Here is a 25,185-nt window from a genome sequence, read left to right on the forward strand (position 1 = left end):
TGCTTCATCAGCAAGAGTAAATTGGAACAAAAGTGTAGCTCTTTCTCTGTACCCAGATACCCTATCGGGGTCACAGGCTTCACATATGGTTCCCCCAACTCTTCAAGGAGGAATGTTATGGAAAACGGATGGGTTTAAATACTTAGGCATCCATTTGGGAACTGCAAGCTATATGAAGAAAAACTGGGATGGTTTCTTAGATAACATTAAGCAGAAACTATCAAAGTGGAAAGGGATGCTCCATATCTTGTCACTTAAGGCATGGGAGTAGTGTAATAATGTTGCTTCTGGGACACCTCCGTTTAACATGTGAAATCCCTATCTAATGTCATTTACCCCCTTGTCTTTTTCAAAAATCATAAACACCTCTATTTCTCCCACCCTCATCTTTATGAACCTTTTGTCTGTAGTACCTATCCTTAATGTTGTTCATTAGACCACTCAAACACTACAAATATTTGTTTTCTCTTATAGACCTATCATCCTTCTTCTACATATCATCTGGCAGATTAATCTTTGACCCACTCAAACATTGACCCATTCACTTCCATATTAATTCTTTCCCTCCCTCATTGCCCCTAAACACCTATATTTCTCTCACCCTGTTCTTTACGAACCTTCTAACCTTTTGACATGTTATCCTTATTCATTAGACCACTTAAACACCTGTGATCCTTCTGACCTCATGGACCTTTTAACCTTTTACTCTTAATATCATCTGGTGAATATAACCCACTCAAACAACGACCCTACAAATATTTGTTTATGCGTGGGAAATAATTTAATTCTCCTACAACTCTCTTCACCATCTAATATATTAACAAAAAATATGTTTGAGTTTGGTTCTTTATTAAGATATTTTAACTGAGCTAAGATAAAATGGTAAACCTCCCTCAATGTTCTTGCTTGAGCGCCTCCAGTGCCACATACCATTTTTTGGTAAGCTCCGCCCACTTTTTGGTAAACCACGCCCATTTTTTACTAAGCCCCGCCCACTTTTTGTTAAGCCACGCCCACTTTTTACTAAGCCCCGCCCACTTTTGCTAAGCTCCTCCCACTTTTGCTAAGTCCCACCCACTTTATAAACTCTTCAGCATTGTATCATTTCCAGGTAATACATTACATCATTTTCAGGGAATTTCCATCACATCATTTCCAGTTAAGACACGCCCAGGGAATTTCCACAGGAAGACACACCCAGTCCTTATAAAAGGCACCGACCACACAGGCTTTTTCAAACACGCTTTCTGCTTCACTTGAGAATGGACTACTATGCCGAAATGGAATGGGATAACTTTGCTATTCCATGGAGTCCTACTACCTGTGTAGAACTCAACCTTCAGATTGATGAACTGGACTCGAACCTCTTATCAATGGAGGTAAGTTTGTTTATTTATTTATTTATTTAATTTTTTTTTTTTTTTTTTTTTTTTTTTTTTTTAAGATGAGACTCGTGTAAGAGTTAACAAAGTTTATTTTAATATTCATAGAGCTTGATTTATACAAATAAAAAATATTGTATTAAATTAATACATTGTTATTTTCTTTCACAGGAAATTGTATCTGAGATACGAAATGAAAATTCTGCTTTTAACACAACTTGGGATGAAGTTATTTTTTTGTTTGAAGACATTTTGAACAACCAAGACCCCCAGAACGAGTTCTACCTTGATGACCCAGCCAAAGAGTTATACCTTGGAGATCCACAAAATCCTGAAAAAGAGTTTTACCATGATGATACTTGTTGTGAGTTATCAAAACAAAACCCACTGAACAAGTTCTACCTTGATGAGCCAGAATACAAGTCATACATTGGAGACCCACAAATTTCTGAAAATTGGGAAAGGAGAGTTCTCCCTGATGGTCCGCAGTTATACTATGTGAGACACATCATAGAAACCCTAAAAAATTGGGCAAGGAGAGTTCTCCCTGATGGTCCGCAGTTATACTATGTGAGACACATCATAGAAACCCTAAAAAATTGGGCAAGGAGAGTTCTCCCTGATGGTCCGCAGTTATACTATGTGAGACACATCATAGAAACCCTAAAAAATTGGGCAAGGAGAGTTCTCCCTGATGGTCCGCAGTTATACTATGTGAGACACATCATAGAAACCCTAAAAAATTGTGAAATGGGAATTCTCCCTGATGGTCCGCAGTTATACTATGTGAGACACATCATAGAAACCCTAAAAAATTGGGAAAGGGAAGTTTTCCCTGATGGTCCGCAGTTATACTATGTGAGACTTATCACGGAAACCCCCAATATTTCTGAAAATTGTGGTTTTACCTTGGGGACTTGGAAAGATGGTTATATTTTTGGAGACTCGGAATGGGGGTTTTGTTTTGATGACTCGGAATGTGATACCTATCTTGGAGGCTCAACAGGAATGTGGTTATACCTTGGGAACTTGGAAAGTTGGTTTTATTTTGGAGACTCTACCTGTGGGGTTCCTCTTGGAGACTCTTTGGATTCTAAAGCAATGAACAATGTTCTTTATTTAATGACGCTTGATTTAAGCAATATCAAGAAAGTTCGAGGAAGAAAATGCTGGAAAATTCTTTCTTCCCATTTCTACTTCTTCAAACTTAAAAGCCTTGAAAGACAGAATTGGAGGAAGAGGAAAAAAAAAAAAAGAAATACGTATTTAAAAAAGAAGAAAAGAAAGATTATGTTAGGGTTTGGGTGGGATTTTGAATGTGAGGGTTAGGGATGGGGTTGGGTTAGGGTTGGGATTTTGAATGTGAGGGTTAGGGTTGGGGTTGGGTTAGGGATGGGGTTGGGTTAGGGATGGGGTTGGGTTAGGGATGGGTTGGGTTAGGGTTGGGATTTTGAATGTGAGGGTTAGGGTTGGGGTTGGGTTAGGGATGGGATTGGGTTAGGGTTGGGATTTTGAATGTGAGGGTTAGGGATGGGTTGGGTTAGGGATGGGGTTGGGTTAGGGATGGGGTTGGGTTAGGGTTGGGGTTGGGTTAGGGATGGGGTTGGGTTAGGGATGGGGTTGGGTTAGGGATGGGGTTGGGTTAGGGATGGGGTTGGGTTAGGGATGGGGTTGGGTTAGGGATGGGTTGGGTTAGGGATGGGTTTGGGTTAGGGATGGGGTTGGGTTAGGGCTTGGGTTGGGTTAGGGTTTGTATATTATTATGACTCACTCGCACATACACACACACACAAAAGTTAAGCCCCAACTAAAAAGTTGTGGGATTCTGTGTTTGGGGTTCACAGATTTAAAAACGTATCCCCATTATACACACACAAAAGTTAAGCCCCAACTAAAAAGTTGTGGGATTCTGTGTTTGGGGTTCACAGATTTAAAAACGTATCCCCATTATACACACACAAAAGTTAAGCCCCAACTAAAAAGTTGTGGGATTCTGTGTTTGGGGTTCACAGATTTAAAAACGTATCCCCATTATACACACACAAAAGTTAAGCCCCAACTAAAAAGTTGTGGGATTCTGTGTTTGGGGTTCACAGATTTAAAAACGTATCCCCATTATACACACACAAAAGTTAAGCCCCAACTAAAAAGTTGTGGGATTCTGTGTTTGGGGTTCACAGATTTAAAAACGTATCCCCATTACATTTTATTTATTTATTTATTATTTTCAAGGGTATTATCTGCTTACTTGTGTTTTTTGTAATTCTTGTGAGTAAAATGAACCCAAGATTTCTTCTCCATTTAAATCATATAATTTGTAGGTCCAAGGGACTGTATCCATTACATCAATGATTTTAAATAATTCACGAGTCCATTTTTGTGTATAACCTTTCTCAAAATGACTTTTCCATTTGTATATTCTTACAATATCACCAACTTTAAACTTGGGCTTTCTCAAATTAATCTCCTTTTCATATTCTAATTTTGTAAATGTTTCTGATGGTTTTGATTGTGTTGATGAATGAACTGTATTATTGTAATTATCTACAATATCCTGAATTAAATACACCCATTTTTGAGAACCGAGTTGTGTGAATTTTTTATATAATTTCTCTTTTAAAGTACGATTAAAACGCTCAATAACAACTGCCTTTCCTTCATTAAAGGTGCTGTATAATTTAATACCCTTCCCCTTAAGAAATTTCATGAATATTTTGTTATAGAACTCTGTTCCCTCATCAGTCCATAACTTCTTTGGTTTCCTTTTATCCCGATCAAATATTAGCTTAAAGGCTAACATTAAAATATCACCCCTTTTATTTTTTAAAGGGACAACCCAGGCAAATCTACTCCTCAAATCAATAACGGTTAAAGCATACCTGTATCCCCTGTCATTATTCAATTCAATTAAATCAGCGGACCATATGTGGTCAGTGTATTTAGAATAAACCTTCCTTCTTTTAAACTTTGTGATTATAGGTTTGTGTAATTCTTCAGCCAAAAGCTCCTCAGTCTTGATGACATCATTAGAGCCTAATAGTTTTTTGAGGAATAACCAAGACCAAGTTTCAATTTAGCATTTATCAAATTTCTCACAATAAACCTATCAACTTTCTCTCTCAACGTTGGATTTTGTATCAAAGACAAATTATACAACATTTCGCTGTCGGCTTTATGTTTTTCAGTCAACGTAGTGGTTTTCCCATAAGCAATATCATGCTTCATACACACTTCGTCAACCCTATTTGTAGGTTTAGACCAAGGTTTAGGATTGTCAGCCTCATCTAATCTTTTATCCAAGTTTGTTCCTGGACCACAGAAAGAATACCCTGGAAGGTGTAATTCCCCTGGAATTCCAGTTGTTGTAAATTTACTTCCTGACAGAAACTTTTGTATGTCTCCTCCTCTTTTAGGAGAGATGAATTGGCACTTTTTAGAGCCACATACTTGACATATTCCTTTTTGATAAACTCTATTATTTTTAGCTTTAACATAAGAGATATTTTTAGATTTAGTTTTCTTTTTACATTTGAGACAATAACTCATATTTATTTATCAGAAAAATTCCGACAGAGTATCAAAACCTTTTTGGTTTTCAACATATACATTTCAATCTTTATTTTTAAAACATAAAGAATCCTAAGGAATGCCTTCACTCTCTCCTCCATTTATTTACAAATAAAAACTAACTAAAGTCAATGACACCAACATCATCAATCACATAATCTTTTCCTTCTTCTTCTTCTTCTTCTTCACCACTTTCTCGTTTAAATCTCCTCCCTGAAATTGAAGACATTGACGTTCTTATTTTTGAAACCATTATCTTCATAAGAGTTGTTAATTCTTTAATTTCCTCTTCGGTGCGTTGAGATTGATTTATTTGCTTTAATACACTCAATCTTTTATGAATCTCAATGATTTCCATCTTTTTATATTTTTCCTCCCTCTCTCTTTGCTCCCTCTCCTCCTCCTCCATTTTCTCCCTCTCCTCCTTCTCCTTTTTCTCCCTTTTCTCCCTTTCCTCCTTCTCCCTTTTCTCCCTTTCCTCCTTCTCATTTTTCTCCCTCTCCTCCTTCTCCTCCTTTTTCTCCCTCTCCTCCTTCTCCTCCCTCTCCCTTTCCTCCTTCTCCTTTTTCTCTCTTTCCTCCTTCTCTTCTTCAACTCCTTCCTCATCCCTTGCTACCCTTGAGTTTGAACCCCAAAGAATATTATACATATACTCATCTGGATTTTGAGATATTCTTGTATCTATAATTATTTTTCTCATAATAGGATACCAATAAGATTTGTTGACGATTTCTAAAAGAGTTTTATATTTCATAACTTTGAGAAGTTCATTTTTATTTAATATTTTAAACAAGTCTCTATTTGTGGGTTTAACAATATCAGTATAAGGCCAGTTTTTAATGACAAAATTCCCATGTATATGCTCCAAATCATAAGGTATGTAATACCGAGCACCCTTTTCTTGTAGGTATCCTTGAATACAAAAATTATAATTCTCTTGTAGTCTTCTTCCTGCCATTTATGTATCAGAAATATATGTGAGATTAATATTATGACAGGTAATACCACCCCATCTTCCCACTACCAAATCGGTTTGTATTCCTCGGCTTTCTATCCTTATCTCATTACCTTCCTTCTTTGTCATGCGAACCATCGCTATACTATCATATATTTTTCTTTTCTTAAAATCACGTATTTGTTGTTTACTAATTGTACTTCCACATAAATCCTTATCCTCACCAAGTGGATAATATTCTTCTTTACGAGACTGATTTAAATCATGTAGGTCTTCTATGTTTATTGAAAAAGACCAATTATACCCTAAATCAGGCATATCATACCCCCATTTATTAATTCGCATATTAACTAAATGTCCTTCTTTATAAAATTCAATTGTAAGCAGGTAGTTAAATTCAATGAGGAAAGGTGTATGGTCAGTATAACCAGGTGTTGTGGTTGTAAATTTTACTTCTTTCACAAAACGTGCTGTTTTCTTTAAAAATATATATTGTGATAAATCACTTAATCTAATTAAGTCATTCGCATCTGTAGGGTTTGGATAATTGATTAATTTATAAGTATTCTTCATATTAATATTTTTACTTACACTATATTTTTGTCGTTCAGCCTGTGCCTTTGTATAATAATTTGATAAATCAATATCCTGAGAGGATTTTCCAAAGATAGAACCATCTTTTCCAACATAAGTCATTTATATTAGATTAAAAATGATATCATAAAAATTTTCATTATTGTTGAGTTGAAATAATACATATAAACATAATTGACCACAACATTTAGAATTAATTTCTTGAACTTGAAATGTTTGATAAACACCATTCTGTAAGAATTGTATTACTTCAACAGGTGGTGGCATACCATAACTATCAAAATAATATTTATCCTGACTATTATGAATACAAACCCAATGAGAACCATTCTGTGTGTCTAAATTCATAATAATATTCTTTGTATTCTTATTTATATGTATTAATTCATCTCTCATACAGATTACCACATTATCAATTTTTAGTGTTTTACAATACTTGGCTAGTTCTATATTTGACGTTGTATTCTTTCCAAATTGTTTAAACCATTTATCCATTTATTTATGAGAAAGATACAATCCATTACCCCGTTTAGTTAGTTTAACACCCGCTTGAGCGATAGAGGAAAGCATATCACCAACCAACAATCTAGCTTTATCAGGTAGACTTTCAAGTTTTTGAGCAAAATCTACAATTACACCACTTCCACTAATTTGTTTCTCCAACTCCTTGTTATGTCTTTCCAATTCTTTTTGAGCTTTTAGTTGTGCCTTCCTTTCGTTAGCAGTTTTTACCGCTGCTGAAATACCACCAGTCAATGCTCCCGCCGCACTTAAACCAGCAAATAAAGGAATTAGAAACGGGAGAAATCCTCCTCTTGACTCGTCTATTGAATATTTCTTTAACATAGGTTTCGTCATTTTAATTTTAAGTGATCCAACATCATTTAGTGTTTTTACTTGTGTGTGTGTGAGTAAAACATCAATTCTTACAGCTCCTTTTCTTTGAATTGTATTAACATTAATAATACAAGGCTTTTGATTTTGAATACAAGATGTTAATTTATTAAGATTGATTTGATTAACATATACCCCTACCATTTATTTATGAGAAAAAACCTATGTGATATTAATCATAACACCATTATCTGTATTAATCTGTAATTCTGTTTCCTCCAAAAGCAAACAATAAGCATCAACTTCTTCATTCTCCCCTCTTTCAATGTATAGAGAAGTATCCACTCGATTAGACTTTATAGTTTCCTTTTGAGAACTCAGGTCAATTGCGTAGATTGTATATAAACCTTTAAATGCAACCATATCCAAAATAGGATCATTATTACCATTACTTTCACACACTTTTTGGTAGGACTTGTAGGCTTCCGCATAATCATTTTTTTCCCAATCAATTTCCAATCTATCTCGCGGATAAAATGTGCCATCAAGAGAAACCCGAAGTTGTTTCACCTTAGCATTATCACTCAGCGCATTATTCTTATTAGTACCCTCCTCTCCATCTGGTTTTTAAAAAATGAGCCATAGGTATCGTGGCTTTCCTTCAAGAACACCCAAATTCCAAGTGTAGGTAGTGTGTTCCAGTTTAACGTGTTGACATCTTCTTTTAAGGTATGATACATTTAGCGGTTTCTTTGAGTTAAGTCTTCTATTTAACATCTCCTCCGTTTTAAGATTAGGAGTATATTCATTGATATACCAACACAAATCATTAATAACAAATTTATTATTGTCGCCAAAAGCATTTTCAGCCCCAAAAAGCAATCTATTTACATTATCATTCCTTTGTAGTTGAAATCTAATTTTAAGACCATACAAAACTTTATCATAATCACAAAATCCAAATATACCTTTAAGAGGTACTGCTACGGTAAAACTATTCTCAGCTTTTGCGTCATCATTATACATTGACTTCCTTTGACTATAACCAGGGTCTGTGTTTGTTCCCGTTGACATATCAGGAATAAAGCCTTCAACAGCTCCCTTACCCATTCTATCACCAAACGAATATAGTGTAAATTTCATCATTTCAGATGTAGCAGAGACATAATCAACCGCTTCAACCTCTTGTGTTCCAATATACAGGCGAACACTGTCAAACATTTTCCAGAAGAAATCATTTACGAGTGTAGCATTAGTATTATTCGCAGCCTTAGTGAATTTAAATTTACACAGCAAGAAACTATCAGCTATATTCAAGTAAGTTTGTTGATTATTTATTTCAAAACTTTTTGTTCCGTTTGAATTCCAGTCGGTTCCTGTAATAGCATTTACCTTAAAATAGTCTTCCTTTTTAGTAGAGTTTGAAATGATAATCGTATCATCCAAATCATAGATACTATCAATCGCTTCCATACTTGTATTTATATAGTATTAAAATTGTTGAAACCCTGACCCAAGTATTTTAATGATTTTTTGTCGTTCTTGTGAAGATAGTTGAGTTTTACCTTTTTTAATTTCTTTGATTGCTTGTAATTTATGGGACTCCTTTTGAGCATCTTTTATACTCTTTACAACACCTGCTACATTTCCCATGAGAGAAGCAGTTGAACCAATTAGGTCTTTATGTTTAAGAATGGTTGAACCAATACCCATTAGAGTATCAATTATCCCATCTCCTTTATTTCGAAATTGATGACCCACACCCCGTTGTCTCTTAGGTTTATAGTATCCTTTACCCACATACCTTGTATAGTCTGGTGAAAGGAACATGCCCTCCCCTGTAATTATTTTATATTTTCCCAACTCGTGTTTTCTTACAATAACCATTATTTATTTATTGAAAAACTTCACGTAGGTGAATTCTGATGGATATAATTTCATCATTAAAGGATATCATACGATTATCTTGGTCGGTTATCCTAAAATTTACTCTGTATATGGTTTTTCCTGACACAGGTAAATAGACAAGATTTTTTGGTTCCATATTAAATTTATAACCAATCGGGGTTGAGTATGCACTGAATGAAAATATTGTATTTGTTCTTATTCCATCGTTATAAGCACCATCAATCAAATCACAATGAATTAATACTGAATTTATACCGGAGGATATTTGGATAACATTATCACTGTAAAACGTCCCGTTATTTTCAATCTTTTTTGAAGAGAAACCCAATAGCTCTCTGAACGAATTTTCAATCGTGAAATCAACTTTATAATTATTTTTCAGTTTAATAGTTGATTTTGAAGTGTGTGTTTGAATATCTATTACAATATTTTTTGGTTCATCACCTTTTTCTTTCATAAGGCGAGAGACTTCTGAAGATATTTGAGAAATCTCGTAAGCTCCAGGTGAAACAGTTATAGTTTTGTAGGCAGTGCCTGGATTATAACTAAACTTGTTGTTTTTCTCTGTGATATTAAAAAGGGTATTGTAAGTTTCCATTGACAACAAAGATGCCTCATATGAGGTAAGGGGGTCAAGTTGTAGTGGGTAAGGGAATGAAGCTGTGTAATCGCTCGTTGTGAAATTAAAACTAAGAATTGTGCTTCTCATCTTATTTAATATCTAATAAAATATCTTTGTATTGACATTTATTAATTATTTTCATGTTCATCAACTGATCTAAAATGGCTGAGGATTCATTAAAACAATTGTTGTTTCCAGCCTTCTTACTACCTAATAACAATAATAGCCTATTAACTAATTGTGATGGGTCATTTGGAAGAAAACTAACACCCGAACCAAGCTTACTTAAAGCATCAATAATATGTTTCTCCTTCTCATTCTTCTTACTTTTACCAGCAACAGAAACTCCATAATCAAGTGTATTTAACAACTCAATATATACCCTATCTTCCTCTCTTTCCATATCAAGTGGTTCCTCAAAATATTTTGAACCGCTGAATCCGGGGTTTGTTAGAAGAAACATTAATCTTGGAGTTAATTTAACATTTGGTTGAGTAGAACTCAAGAACATCAATTCATCATTAAATATCAATACCTTTTCTTCCACAAGATGAAACACTGCTGGTTCTTCTGTTGGAATGAGACCTGCTCTGGTTTTTGAACCCGCAGAATATTCATTGTTTTGAAGAGCTTCCACAACATAATTAGGGGGTTGATTTACCTGCTCAAGTTTCCGAAATAATCCCTCGTCATCATATTCTAATTCACCAAGTTCTTGTTTTGTTATCTGACTAAAATCTTTGAGCATTTGAAGTTTTTTCGGAGTAAATTCTACCGTGGGAACTGTAGGGTGTTGAGTTTTCAAAAGTGGTTTAAAGAATTTCTCTTGTTTTCTTTCAAAGGCTTCTTCACCAGTTAGTTTCTGTCTCCGTTTCTTCTTTATCTCTTCCTGTTGTTTAACAACTTTTGAAACTAATTGTTGATGTTCCTTAAACTTTCTTTCTCTTTCTTCAGTATTCATTTTCTGTATTTATTTATTGAAAAATATCATTTAGTATCTCATCTTGTTTCACAACAATATATTTATATTTTCCAATCGTGTGTTTCATATAATTTTCAAATTCTTTTTTACTACATAACGTAGAGCAATTATCTCTCCAAAAATTATTTACATCTATTGAATTTAACTTAAATAAAATAAAAGTATTGGCATTGTTTCTTATTGAGCGTCGAGGGAGTTGAAAATATGATTGACTAAGATATATACAATTACAAGAAGAATGTCTCCCTCTTGTATAGTAGCTATCCATTACTGTTTGGTTTCTCTCATTAACACAATCATCAAAGATGACAAGGTTCTTTTTTGATTTATCTAAATCTTGAGGTGAAGGTATATCATCCGTATTATCACTGAGAATACAAGTTATGGGTTTCGATTTTGATTTCTGTGTATCACAAAATAATTGTATTATATCATCAATATTATAATCATTTAGTTTGTTTTGAAGTTTAAATAAACCGATAATGTCTTCCTTTTTAAGACCCGCATTAAAACCCTGTGAGAGTAGTTGATACTCGGGTTGAAAACTTGACTTTGTAAAAATTATTAAATTATCATAATCTAAAAAATTAGAACCAAGGAGCATCTTTAAAAGTAAACAGGTTTTTCCACATCCGCTTGAACCAACTATTAGACATCTCAATGAATTTGGAATGTTTTTATGGTTATTAAATTTTATCTTTTTTTTCCCAAACGGGTAAAAAATCATTCATTTATATATTTGGAAAACAAGTTATCCAACTTTTTTTGAGCTATTTGAGAAACTCTATATTTTATCCTGAGTTCGGGTTTAATTTCAAAATAATCCATTATTTTATTTATATAGTATCTTGTATTAACATTTCCATTAAAATTATTTTGAATAATAAATATCATTAAACCCTTATACATTTCCTCAATACAATTAGTCTCTTCCCTTGAAAGAAATGGTGTATTATCATCACAATACTTAACATTCATCTCTCTTATTAATCTTGTAAAGTAATTCATTTTTGGTTCTAATTTAAAAGAGTTATATATATATTTTTTTTTCTTATTATCATTAATTAAAATTAAATCACAGAAAATACATTGTTTATATGAATCCTCATCATTAAGCCCCACTCTATCACAAGCCGGACAATTCTCTAATTTATCATATGGAGAGTCTGGAAATTCTAAATATCCTTCAGAACTTATCATATTTATGTGGTAAATTTTTACTTAAACTAAACGCAAGTTTATTCATTAATAAATACAATGTTTCAAAGCACAAAAGACAAATTTCAATCAATCTCTACTTCGGTGGAAGATATAGAAAAATATGTCAAAGATGTTAAATTGAACAAAGATAAATATGGAAATTTTTGGGTAAAACCAGTTATGGAAAATAACATGAGCCCCTCTATTTCATTTAAAGGAAGAGCTCTAACTATACCTGGAAAGACATCCATTAAAGTAAATCTAACAAAAGTTTCTCCTCTACTCCTGGCAATTTATTCAAAGCTTGAAAAAGTGATTGACCACGATACTTTGAAAAAGAATGATAAGACCATTAATAATTCTAGAGGAGACATTTGTATTTTCTTTAATAATCCAAAGGGTGTAGATCTAAGTAAAATGAATGATGTTAATATTTCTGGTGAAATGTCATTTCGTTCTATGATAGTTAGAGATTATTTAAAGATAACTTTTGATATAAAAATTGTAGAGATTGAATCTGTTAATGAAAGAAAGTATATAGATATTGATGGGAATATTTTTCTTGCTAATTAAATATGAGTCAATACAGCAGTGAAGATTTTACTATTTCATTGAACTCAGACGATAGTGATGATAGTATTTCATTGAACTTGGACGATGGTGATGATAGTATTTCATTGAACACAGATGATAGTTATGATACTAATAGTTTGTGCTCAAATGATAGTTATGAGAGTAGCTTTATTGATGACTCTGAGTATGATTCTGAGTATTCATGTGATAGTTATGACTTAGATGATTCTGAGTGAAAAAGTGTTTTAGTTTAAGCACAGCGATATATATAAAACGGAGCTGTAAAGCTCAAAAGTATTTTATTTTAAGCACAGTGATATATATAAAACACCACGTTTTCTCACGCTATAAATATGGTTTATTGTGATACTTGCGAGAAGGAAGTAAAATATTATAAACAACATATTCTCACCGCAAAACATACATACAACATTTTAAACAAACTTTCCCCTCTTCCACCTGAAACAAAACACTGTTCTACATGTAATAAAAATATCCTCAAGAAAGGCTTCAAAATACATCTTAAAACAAATCTACATTTATCAAATTTTATCACAACTAAAAACTCTGATGGAGCATTCAAAGGACATATTAAAATAAGAGTCTTTAACTTCAAACCTCCTGAACCAGAGTCTATAGTTGATGCTGTAGAAATAGTTAAACCTGCTGTTCAAACGTTGATTGAAAAAACACTAAAGGAAATGAAACCACTTAAATTTTATATGGGAGTAAAATTAGAAATGACAAAGGATGAAGGAGTTATAGATGCACCATACATGAGAACTGAGCCACACTTTATATCTTCATATCAAGATTTTAAAACATCAGGAGTCTATGATGAACTTATTAAACAAGAGCAAGATGTGGATAATTCAATCGTAGGAAGTGGATTCAATATAGGAAAAATTATTTACATAGACATTCATATTCTTAAATCAGATCCTCTAAAAGCTTCTTCTTACATTGATTTACCCAGTGTTATCAAAAATAGAAAAGCAGTTATCAATATCAAAAATAAAGACAATAAATGTTTTCTCTGGTCTATTTTAGCACACTTACATCCTCCACATTTTCATGATGAAAGAGTATCTCATTATAAAAAATATGAGAATACATTAAATACGAAAGATCTAAAGTTTCCGATGACTTTAAATGATATTCCTAAATTTGAAAAGATGAATAATTTATCAGTTAATGTTTATGGTCTAACAGAAACAAACAACATTCAGGTTTTAAAGCTTTCTGACAATTGTAAACAAACTCATATTAATCTTCTATATTTTAATTCAGACGAAAATTCACATTATACATACATCAAAGATATTGCTAAATTAATAAAACCACAAGTCTGTAAGAGAACAAATAAAATATATATTTGTTTGCGTTGTCTTAACTTCTTCAATTCACAAGAAAGATTAGATAAACATTCAAATTATTGTGGCGAACATAAATCAACGGTAATCAATATGCCTAAAGAAGGCTCAAAGATCACATTCAAAGATGAAAATAAAAAGATCAAACATCCATTTGTTATATATGCTGATTTTGAAAGTATTTTAGAAAAAATTGATACTGCTTCTCAAGATCCAAAAGAATCATACACAAATAAATATCAAAAACATACTCCTTGTGGTTTTTGTTATTATATCAAATCATCCGTTGGTGATAAATATAACAAGTTAGAGATGTATAGAGGCTCAAATACCCCAGAGGAGTTTGTGAAACGACTAGAAAAAGACTGTGTTCGATTAACCAAGATAATGAGAGAAACCAATAAACCAATGTCCTTAACAAGTAAAGAAAAAAGGGAATTTATAAAAAACAATGTCTGTCATATTTGTGAGGAGAAAATTGGTAAAGGTCTAAAGGTTAGAGACCATTGTCATCTCACTGGTAAATATAGAGGTCCGGCTCATCAAAGTTGTAATATTAATTATCAACTCCCCTCTTTCATTCCTGTCTTTCTTCATAACAACGCTCATTATGATACACATCTATTTATCAAGGAACTCTCAAAGACTTCTGGAAGTATCTCAGCAATTCCAAACACGGATCAGAAATACATTTCATTCACAAAAACAATTCACACATCTCCTATTACTCATATCAGATTTCTTGATACATTTAAATTCATGGCAAGTCCATTGGTTAACTTGGTTCAAAATCTAAAAGAGTTTCCATGTCTTTCAGAGTATTTTTTAGATAAAGATTTTCTAACACAAAAGGGAATTTACCCCTATGACTATATGGACTCATTTGAGAGATTCAATGAAACACAACTTCCTTCAAAAGAAAATTTCTATAACAAATTAAATAATAGTCATATATCTGATAAAGATTATGTACACGCACAAAATGTTTGGGAAAAATATAACATCAAGAATCTTGGCGAGTATCACGATTTGTATCTCAAAACTGATGTGCTTTTATTGGCCGATGTATTTGAAGCCTTTAGATCTGTTTGTCGCACTGGATATGGATTGGATCCTGCTCACTACTACACAGCACCTGGATTGGCCTGGAGTGCGATGTTGAAAATGACAAAACAAGATTTGGATTTGATAACCGATGTTGATATGCTTTTGATGATTGAAAAGGCAAAAAGAGGTGGAATTTCACAAGTCTGCTCGAGTAGATACGCAAAAGCAAATAACAAATATCTTCCAAATTATGATCCAACGAAAGAGAGTTCTTACTTGATGTACTATGACGCGAACAACCTGTATGGCTGGGCAATGTCTCAGGCTCTTCCTTATGGAAAACTTAGATGGGTAAAGGAAAAAGACTACAAAAACGTTTTACAAGATGTATGTATCTCTACACAAAAAGAATTGGATGAAGAAAAAGTTGGTTATTATTTTGAAATTGATTTAAAATATCCAGAGGAACTCCATAACCTACACAAAGATCTCCCATTTGCTTGTGAGAAAGCAAGTCCAAAGAAAGAATGGTTGAGTGATTATCAACGATCGTTTGATATAGGTGAATCAACAGAAAAATTACTTACTACATTATATAACAAGAAAAATTATGTTCTACACCAAAGAAATTTGCGACAATATTTATCAAAAGGTCTAAGAGTAGAGAAGATCCATAGGGTTCTAAAGTTCAATCAAAGTCATTGGTTAAAGGGGTACATTGATTTTAATACACAAAGAAGAACAGAGTCAAAAACAGATTTTGAGAAAGACTTTTATAAATTGATGAATAATGCGGTCTTTGGTAAGACTATGGAGAATGTGAGGAAAAGACAAAATATCAGACTATCAACATCTTGGGAACAAGCATCAAAATTAATTAATAGACCGAGTTTTACTCGAGCTGAGGTCTTTACTGAGAACTTTTGTGCGATCCATTTGATTAAAGAGAGTATTGAAATGAACAAACCTATTTATATTGGAACAACAATTCTTGATTTATCAAAGTCATTAATGTATGATTACTTTTATAATAACTTGAGGAAGAAATATCAAAATGATGTTAATCTACTTTATATGGATACAGATAGTTTTATTTTGAAAATTAATACCAACGATGTTTATTCAGACATGAAAAGAGACATTAATATCTATGACACGAGTAATTACAGTCCAGAGAGTGAGTTGTTCTCTTCTAAAAATAAAAAGGTGATTGGAAAGTTCAAGGATGAATTAGGAGGAAATGTTATGAGTGAATTTGTGGGATTGAGGTCAAAGGCTTATGCTTATAAATACATTGTGAATAACGTTGAAAAGACTGATAAGAAGTTAAAAGGTGTAAAGAAAAATGTTATTAAAGAAACAATAAACTTTAAGGATTATTATAACTGTTTAACAACAAAGAAAGAAGAGTTTAGAAAGATTAATGGAATAAGAAGTTATAAACATCAATTATATTCAGAAGAGATAAATAAGAAAGCATTGGGGGCTTTTGATGATAAGAGGTTTATTTTAGAAAATGGAATTGATAGTCTCCCTTATGGTTATATAAGTATATAAGTGATAAGATATATATATAAGTGATAAGATATATATATAAGTGATAAGATATACATAAGTGATAAGATATATATAAGTGATAAGATATATATAAGTGATAAGTTAAAAAGGGGGGGGGGGGTTGGGGATTTTAACGGGCTACCGCCGCCTTTTTTACTATTATATAAATGATAGAACCAAGTATCAACCAGACTAAAGAGTGGAGGTGTAATCAACCTTGGTATATAAATGGAAAACATAATGAATGTGAAAAATATCAAATAGGTATAATTGAAAAGGCAACTGGTAAAAAAGTTCACAAAACAAATAAGAGAATTAATTTAAATACCGGTGAATTGGGTAAAAAAGATGGAAATATTTTTGAGTGGACGGAAAACTTTGATGGTTGTCAGGAAAATATATACTTTAATTTAAAAATGGTATGTGGCACTGGAGGCGCTCAAGCAAGAACATTGAGGGAGGTTTACCATTTTATCTTAGCTCAGTTAAAATATCTTAATAAAGAACCAAACTCAAACATATTTTTTGTTAATATATTAGATGGTGAAGAGAGTTGTAGGAGAATTAAATTATTTCCCACGCATAAACAAATATTTGTAGGGTCGTTGTTTGAGTGGGTTATATTCACCAGATGATATTAAGAGTAAAAGGTTAAAAGGTCCATGAGGTCAGAAGGATCACAGGTGTTTAAGTGGTCTAATGAATAAGGATAACATGTCAAAAGGTTAGAAGGTTCATAAAGAACAGGGTGAGAGAAATATAGGTGTTTAGGGGCAATGAGGGAGGGAAAGAATTAATATGGAAGTGAATGGGTCAATGTTTGAGTGGGTCAAAGATTAATCTGCCAGATGATATGTAGAAGAAGGATGATAGGTCTATAAGAGAAAACAAATATTTGTAGTGTTTGAGTGGTCTAATGAACAACATTAAGGATAGGTACTACAGACAAAAGGTTCATAAAGATGAGGGTGGGAGAAATAGAGGTGTTTATGATTTTTGAAAAAGACAAGGGGGTAAATGACATTAGATAGGGATTTCACATGTTAAACGGAGGTGTCCCAGAAGCAACATTATTACACTACTCATGGGTAACGATAATAAACAACCTGGTGCTTCCAATCGTATGGCATAAGATCATAGCACTCCAGCCTCCTCAAGCTCTGATCACCAACATTCAGAGGGGTCTAGTTGACTTCTTCTGGGGAGGCCACCACTGGCTTAAGCCAGATGTGTTGTGTAGACCACGTAATTCAGGTGGTCAAAACCTGGTGCACATCCCTAGTCGAATAATGGCTTTTCGGCTAATGACAATAAAACGTCTGCTGTACAGCGAGGTTGTGCCCTGGCGTCCTCTCACGAATACGTTGCTCAGGCAAGTAGGTGGAATGGACTATGACCGGGAACTTTTCCTTATGGACTTGAAACAGGTCGACAGAGCTCGGCTCCCTGCATTTCATCGGTCTCTCCTGAACGCCTGGCAAGCTCTAGGAGTGCAGCGGTTGGAGATCTCTTATGATCCCAGGAGGTTTGTGCATGAGCCATTGTTCCAAAACTCACTATTCGCTGAAGTATATACCAGCCGAGCTTTTATGGAACATTTTACGAACAATGGGATTAATAAAGTGCGAGATCTTATGGAGCTATCCTTAAAGCGATGGTTGTCTGCCAGCACTGTTTCTGGAAAAATTGGCTTGCGTTCAATTAGAATAGTGAGCAGGGTCATAAAGATTGTATCCCAGACTTTTTTAGATTTTAACATTGGGTGGAATGGGGTAAATGAAGAAGTAGACTTTCGTTTAACCTTCCCTGAACTCTCAGTCACTGCCCAGGAACAACATGGTGTGTTTTCCTCTCACAGCGAAGAATCCAGTGTGTTCCACATCATGGGAAAAAGGGCAATGTATAGAATTTGTCTAGAGGTGTGCTTACCGGGCTGTGCAGCACCTTTAAGGAACAAGTGGAAAGAGTCTTTACCTGCAGGAGCATTTCTCACTCCAAATTGGGATGAAATGTACAGGAGTCCTACTGTTGGACGTACAGGAGACCTAAATTGGAGACTGGTCCATCACGCCCTGGCCACACAGGTTTAACCCTGCTGTGTCTAATTTATGTCCTTTTTGTGGTAATGTTGAACATTTGTATCATGTGTTTATTGAGTGCAAGAGATTGTCATCTCTGTTTCTGTATCTGAGCCGAATCTTTTGTAAATTCAAAATTGTTTTTTCTGTTACAATCTTTGTTTATGGACTTGCATGTAATACTAGGAAAAACTCTGTGATTTTTCTTTTGAATTTTTTGCTTGGAATTGCTAAGCTTGCAATTTATAAAACCAGAAAAGCCAGATTAGGTAGTGGAAAAAATGAAAATGCACTTTTTTGTTTCATCGGGATGGTGTCAGCACGTATAAAGCTCGAACATGCTTATCATGTAAACATGGGGAACCTTCTTGTGTTTGAAGAGTTATGGGGCATGGGGGGTGTTTTGTGCAAATGCATTGGAAATGAGGTTGTGATTTGTATGTGAAGTGGAGTTGGAATACTTTGGTTTTATACTTTTATAATAAAAGGACAAAAAAAGTCTCTCTCTCTCTCTCTCTCTCTCTCTCTCTCTCTCTCTCTCTCTCTCTCTCTCTCTCCTCTCTCAATTTTTCACTTAATTTAATTAAACGCTTAATTTGCTCTTGATGTGTTCATAGCTCTTGCATGAGCATTTCCTTTAAAATTGTTTGTGGTTTTTGTTTGTGTCTTCACCTTTGGTTTGTAAAATTTTTATACTTGCTGGTTTCCTTTAAATATCCTTTGCTCCTTTTGGTGCATTCATGATCCTTACGAAATGTTTCTTTAAACTGGTTGCTTTGCTTACAACCGCTTTGTGGAATGGCTTTGTATTTTTATAATAAAAGGGCACAAAAGTCTCTCTCACTGTCTCTCTCTCTCGCTCTCTCACCCACTCACTCACTCACTCTCTCTCTCTGTCTGTCTCTCTCTCTGTCTCTCTCTCTCTCTCTCTCTCTCTCTCTCTGTGTGTCGGTCTCTCTCTCTCTCTCTCTCTCTCTCTCTCTCTCTCTCTCTCTCTCTCTCTGTCTGTCTGTCTCATTCTCTCACATATTTATCCTATCTCGTATGCAGCTACCATACCCATACCCATCCTATCGTCCCTGGTACACTGAATGCTGTGGTGAGGCAGTTCTGCCTGAGGCTGCCGAGGCAGTTTAATTGGCTCGGCGTTACAATCCTGAATAGGTGGGCACTCCAACCCAGGATACTCGACTAAGAGCGCAGGAATTTATATTTCAGCCAGGGTGCCAGCGACAGCTCAACTACTCTTTGTGAAGGACTCCGTGGGATATTTAGCGTCCACCAACTAATGCCAGCAGATGTGAGGCCGAGTTATCATCCGTCCATCCAATGGACAGTGCACAGTTGAAGTTGAACCAAAATCACTCCGACTGCAAGACACCAGGGTGACAGTTTATAGTTGGGCCGAGATTCAAAGCCGGGCTGGAGAAGCTCAGAGATGTCTGCTCAGATTGGTGAGTTTCCGTGACGTCACATCTGTGGGGCAAAGACTCACAAGAAAATGACGTCATTGGAAGTCCATTGGTTCACACTTCAGTCTGTAAATATCTGTTCAATAAAGATTGTGTCATCATTAAAAGAGGGGTATAAAGCTCCTTTCAATACGTGTGCATAATGCAGAGGTATCTTGCATTTGACAGTGTGCACTGCTGTAGCATACAAGGCCGCTTTCATACCTGGCTTTCTAAATTCCTCTACTCATGCCGTCAACGTGTAGCTATCAATGAACACCCCTGCCTTCCAGAGATCGTTCAAAAACATTCTTCTTTCCAGGGCTTCAAGCAGGTGGTGTGCCAATATCACCTGCCATCTCTGATCCATACCTGCAATCTTTTACATCCACATTAACTCCGCTTAACCCAACCATCTTGCTTTGCAGATTACTCTACATTGTGTTTCAAATGTTTGCGTAGTCATTGTAATACCTGTGATTTTATCAACCAGACAATATCTATATCAGGACCAAAATACACCACCAATATCAAAGATCATTTCACCTGTATCACTTTTAATGTAATTTGCTGTATTTCATGTTCATCTTCACCCTTCCCCTCTTTTATATACTGTATTGTTTTTTTCTGTTCCCCTTCCCATTCCCCACCCTTCCCTCACTCTCTCGCACATCATCCCAACCCACTCTTTTTTTTCCCCTCTTTTTACTTTCTCTCACTCTCTCTCTCTCTCCCCCTTCCCTCCTTCCTTTCTTCAATTTCTTATTTCATCTCCCTTCTTTCCCTTCCTCCTTCTCCTTGTCTTATCATGTCTCCAACAACTCATCACTTGCCATTTTTACTCTGGGCAATACATCACATGTGACGCATGCAACTCTGTCCAATTGGCCTTCCTCATCCCCAGCACATCAGTGATGACGTCATTTGCGGAATTTATTCTGCACCTGTACCTGTCCCATTCTCTCTTTATATGTTCAAGGGGGGTGGGGGGGTAAAGCCCGAAGCGTTAATTCTCCTCTTTATTCATGACGGATCAACTACCATTTGAGGTATTATCAAAGGTTAGTGGTATTGTTACCCTCACCAGAGGAGAGGGTATTGTATTTGAGTCTGTTTGTCTGTATGTCTGTTTGTTTGTTACTTGGCAAAAAAAAATTTTGGGGACAAGTATGTTGATCACTCCGGTTTGTGTGTTTGTTTGTCGGTCTGCTCACTTATACTTGCGTACAGGTTACGATTTTAAAACGATCTTCACGAACCTTTGCCAAATGGTGGAGTTTGTGGTCCGCCAAAATCCTATATATTTTGGATGTCAAAAGGTCAAAAGGTCAACATAGGCCAAAGGTCAACAACTTTTTTCAAATTTCTAAAATCCTCAATTTTCATCCGATTGACTTGAAATTTGAATAGGATTAACATATCAGCGAACTGAATTCAACCACCAACTATTTTTGAGATCAACATAGGCCAAAGGTCAACACATTTTTTCAAGTTTCTAAAATCCTCAATTTTCATCTGATTGACTTCCAATTTGAATCGCATTAATATATCAGGTCACTGAATTCAACCACCAATTATTTTTGAGGTCAAAAGCATGCTCTACTGAGTGCCATTCTACTTTGTTCTGTTTTGCCAAGTGTCGCCCTATGAGTGATTTTTCATTTGTTTGTTTGTCTGTCTGTCTGTTTGTCCGCACAGAATAAATATGATAATTTCTCTGCAACCGTTGGTTCAATTGACAGGAAATTTTCACCGCAGGTGCACCTCCTCCCGAAGAAGTGTATAATTATAACTCTGACGTCATAGGTCACGTGGTACGGGCGCCATCTTGGAAAAACTGAAAAAAATTGCACCCCTATATCTCCGAAAGTGCTGCATAGAAAAAATTGTGACATGGCTCTCTGTAAAGAACTCTCCATGTGGAATAAAATATGTTAATTATTAAGTCATAGGTGCCTCCATTATTATGACATCATAATTCGACAAGGACAAAACTTCATCCAATCAAGATTAAATTTATTGAGCGTCATCTAGGGCTAAATTGTTGGAGAATTTTTTTTTAATGATGACGTCATTGGTCACGTGGCTCGGCCGCCATACTAGTTTTAACACAAAAGCCTTAAAACCAATAAAAACACGTCCTGGCAAGGGTCTGCAATCTCTGATTGCTCTTTCTTGTTTTACTTGTTTTTCCATCACAATGTATGCATGAATGATGGCTGTTTTTTAAATATACTTCCCTTGAAAATCTGAAGCTCAATTAAATTTTTTTGGATCAAACTAGCCCTTTTCGTTGTGTTTAAGCACTGCTTTCACTGATGCAGTGATGACATATTTTGCTGATTTCATGCACAATTGCCTTTGAGAAATCGAAATCTGTCTGCAGTTTTCTTCCCTGGAAGATGCTCGGTGATCCAAAAACTTAGCATGGTACAGAATCTAGCTGGGTGAGGTCATTTACATCATATTCTGGGGTTTCAAAGCATCTTTGGCAGGAGTAAAAATGACTTTTTTACTTTGAAATATGAAAGAGGCGTTCAAATCATTACAGAATTGACCAACCGCATCTACTCCATCAATCAGATGATATGTGCGGTGTAGTGTTGCCTAGAAATAATAACATAAAGCATGTATATGAAACAGCACTTGTGGGACATGCTATTTAGGGAAGCGGGATTATAAATCAGATTTTTCCTCCAGTTTTGGCATTGTGGTGAAACTGAGCCTTTCGTTTTCACTTACAGTGTGCAGAATAGGTAGTGAAAGGCCAGTCATTCTCTGCCTCAAAGCAATGCAAAATTTCATATTTAATTGGCAATTGTTGCCAATTTGATTCAATAAACATTTAAAATATTTCAACGAAAATTATATCGGTTTTGGACGAGTGTTTTAAACTGCAAATTGCAAGGAGTAAGGAGAACAGTAAGTGCTCATCATTCATGCGAATTGCTAAGCTTGCAGCATGGCAAAGTGTAATGTTTGTGACTGATGTTCCATCTCAGCTGCACGGTTTTTGTGAGACTTGCAAATGAAGATTCCTGCCTGATATGCTTATTGGCCACAAGGGCACATCCCAACACCAGGCTCCAATAGCATTATTTAAAATCTAATTTTCGCAGGTGTTACATTTATATTCCTCCGACAAAAAAGTTTTGTTTTGAAGCTGTTGAAATAATCACTTATTTCATTAATATTCATTGAAATTTTACAGAAACTGAATGATGTCAATAATTTTGCATTCTTCAATTTAAAATAGAACCCTGCAAAGTAAGAAAATAAATGAGCAAATTAGTGACAGCCTAAATCTAACGGCCATGACTTTAATGTTTACATGTTGCATACTGTTAGAGCTGAATAATGTTGTTGCTTTTTTACAAGATCAAAGCTCATGCAAGGGCAAGGTAACAAATGGTAACTAGAACGGGCACTCGGAAGATCACATCCCTCCACCAGGCTGACCAGTTTACGTTTTGTATCCCACTGATAGGTCCATCTAGATCCGGTCATGAACCAAAATCGAATCGGCTTGTTCTTGTCACTTACCCAACTAATTCACCAAGTGTTGCCATAATCCATCCACAAATGTTTGAGATATATATGTATATATATATATATATATATATATATATATATATATATATATATATATATATATATATATACATATATATATACAGTCACGTGAAAAAGTAAGTACACCCCATGTAAAGTTTTGACTTTTTCAACATATTTCAACATACAGCTATTTGATCTTCATTTCAACAATATTGTTACAGACGTGGCTTAGATGTTAGTTTACCGAGCGGTTTTGGTATGACCACGTCTGCACAAGTTACCGATTATACTCGACGTTGACGAAGCCGCGCCACGCTGGCTCAATAAGAAAAAGAAGACACCCGGCTGGGTTATAAAATGACGACACCAGGGATACGGTTCTCAAGACCTCCGGAGGAGATTATATTCGTTACGGAAGGTCAGATTACAGGGGCGAGAGGTACAACATAGAAAGACAAGCACTTAGACACAATCTTATATTATTCCCCAACAGACGACAGGCAAACGGGACAACGGCTGACTCACACGGGGGTTGATGGAAAGGACAGGCGGGTAGCGATGGCTCCAGGTGCACCTGTGCTCAAAGGTTAGAATCGACCCGGTCCGGTCCAGAGATGCGGGAGGTTTCACAGCGCTCGGAGGGGACGTTCTTTCACAGGCGGGCCTTTCTCTCTCAGCGCTCGCAGGTCCTTCTTTCTCCAGCTCGGGGCGCATCTCTCGTCACATCCGGCGCGGGGCCGCGTATATCCGGCGGGGAGTGACACGCCCTCGGCTCGTTAGCGCCGCCCCAGATGGAATCGGCACGTTGCTTCTCATTGGGTGCGTGCGGGGGGTTTACCAGGCTCCGCCCTTGACGAGGAGCTGACAAGGAGCCCCTTCGTGGTAACCCCGTGGAGCGCGTGGTCAATGGCGCTAATCGAGCCGGTGTGAGGACGCATCCTCCCCCGCTCCGCCGCCATCTCCTCTGTTGTTGTTGTAATTGTTGGGGAAGAAGATGGAAGGAGGTATGGGAAAGGTCCTAAACTCACTACTGATGCCATATAATCACATTCTGGTGCAACGAAGAGTCATAATTAATGGAGACGAGGCCTTAACTGACATAGACTAAGAATAACTAGGAAGATGTCCGAAAGTTGTCTACGTGTGGTGCGGTGGACCTGGGCACGACATTTAATGGGGGAATAAGGGGAAGGTCGGCTCTACTGATTGTTATTTACATGCAATGGGACTAGGGAATGGGGGATTGGGGAAAGTTGGGGAGTATTGGAGAAAATAGGGGAATATTTACAAGCGGATATGGAGGCCAAATTCCATATTCGCAACAATATTTATAGATAAAGGTGATATAATATAACAAATATCATGAAACATTTACATTTTGTAGTCCATTGTATAATTTAAATAAACATAAATGCAAATTTCGCATGTGGAAAAAGTAAGTGCACCCTTGGCTCTAATAGGTGGTTTTGCCCCCTTTGGCAGAAACAACCTCAAGTAGGCGTTTCTT

At 35.5% G+C, this 25,185-nt stretch overlaps 2 protein-coding genes across 2 annotated transcripts in view; one reads left to right on the forward strand and one right to left on the reverse strand.

Moving 5' to 3' along the window:
• The window catches only part of LOC137420732 (ammonium transporter Rh type C), a 74,838-nt gene that overhangs the window by 40,283 nt on the left and 9,370 nt on the right, over positions 1-25,185 (reverse strand). The window lies entirely within an intron of this gene.
• LOC144890990 (uncharacterized) lies at positions 1,181-23,216 on the forward strand. Its single transcript, XM_078772884.1, has 3 exons — positions 1,181-1,379; positions 1,554-2,644; positions 23,126-23,216. Exons 1-3 carry the CDS (start codon positions 1,263-1,265, stop codon positions 23,214-23,216), a joined length of 1,299 nt encoding a protein of 432 aa, XP_078629010.1. The 5' UTR covers positions 1,181-1,262.

Source organism: Myxine glutinosa, chromosome 2 (assembly GCF_964187855.1).
Source record: "Myxine glutinosa chromosome 2, kmMyxGlut1.1, whole genome shotgun sequence".
Lineage (NCBI taxonomy): Eukaryota > Metazoa > Chordata > Myxini > Myxiniformes > Myxinidae > Myxine > Myxine glutinosa.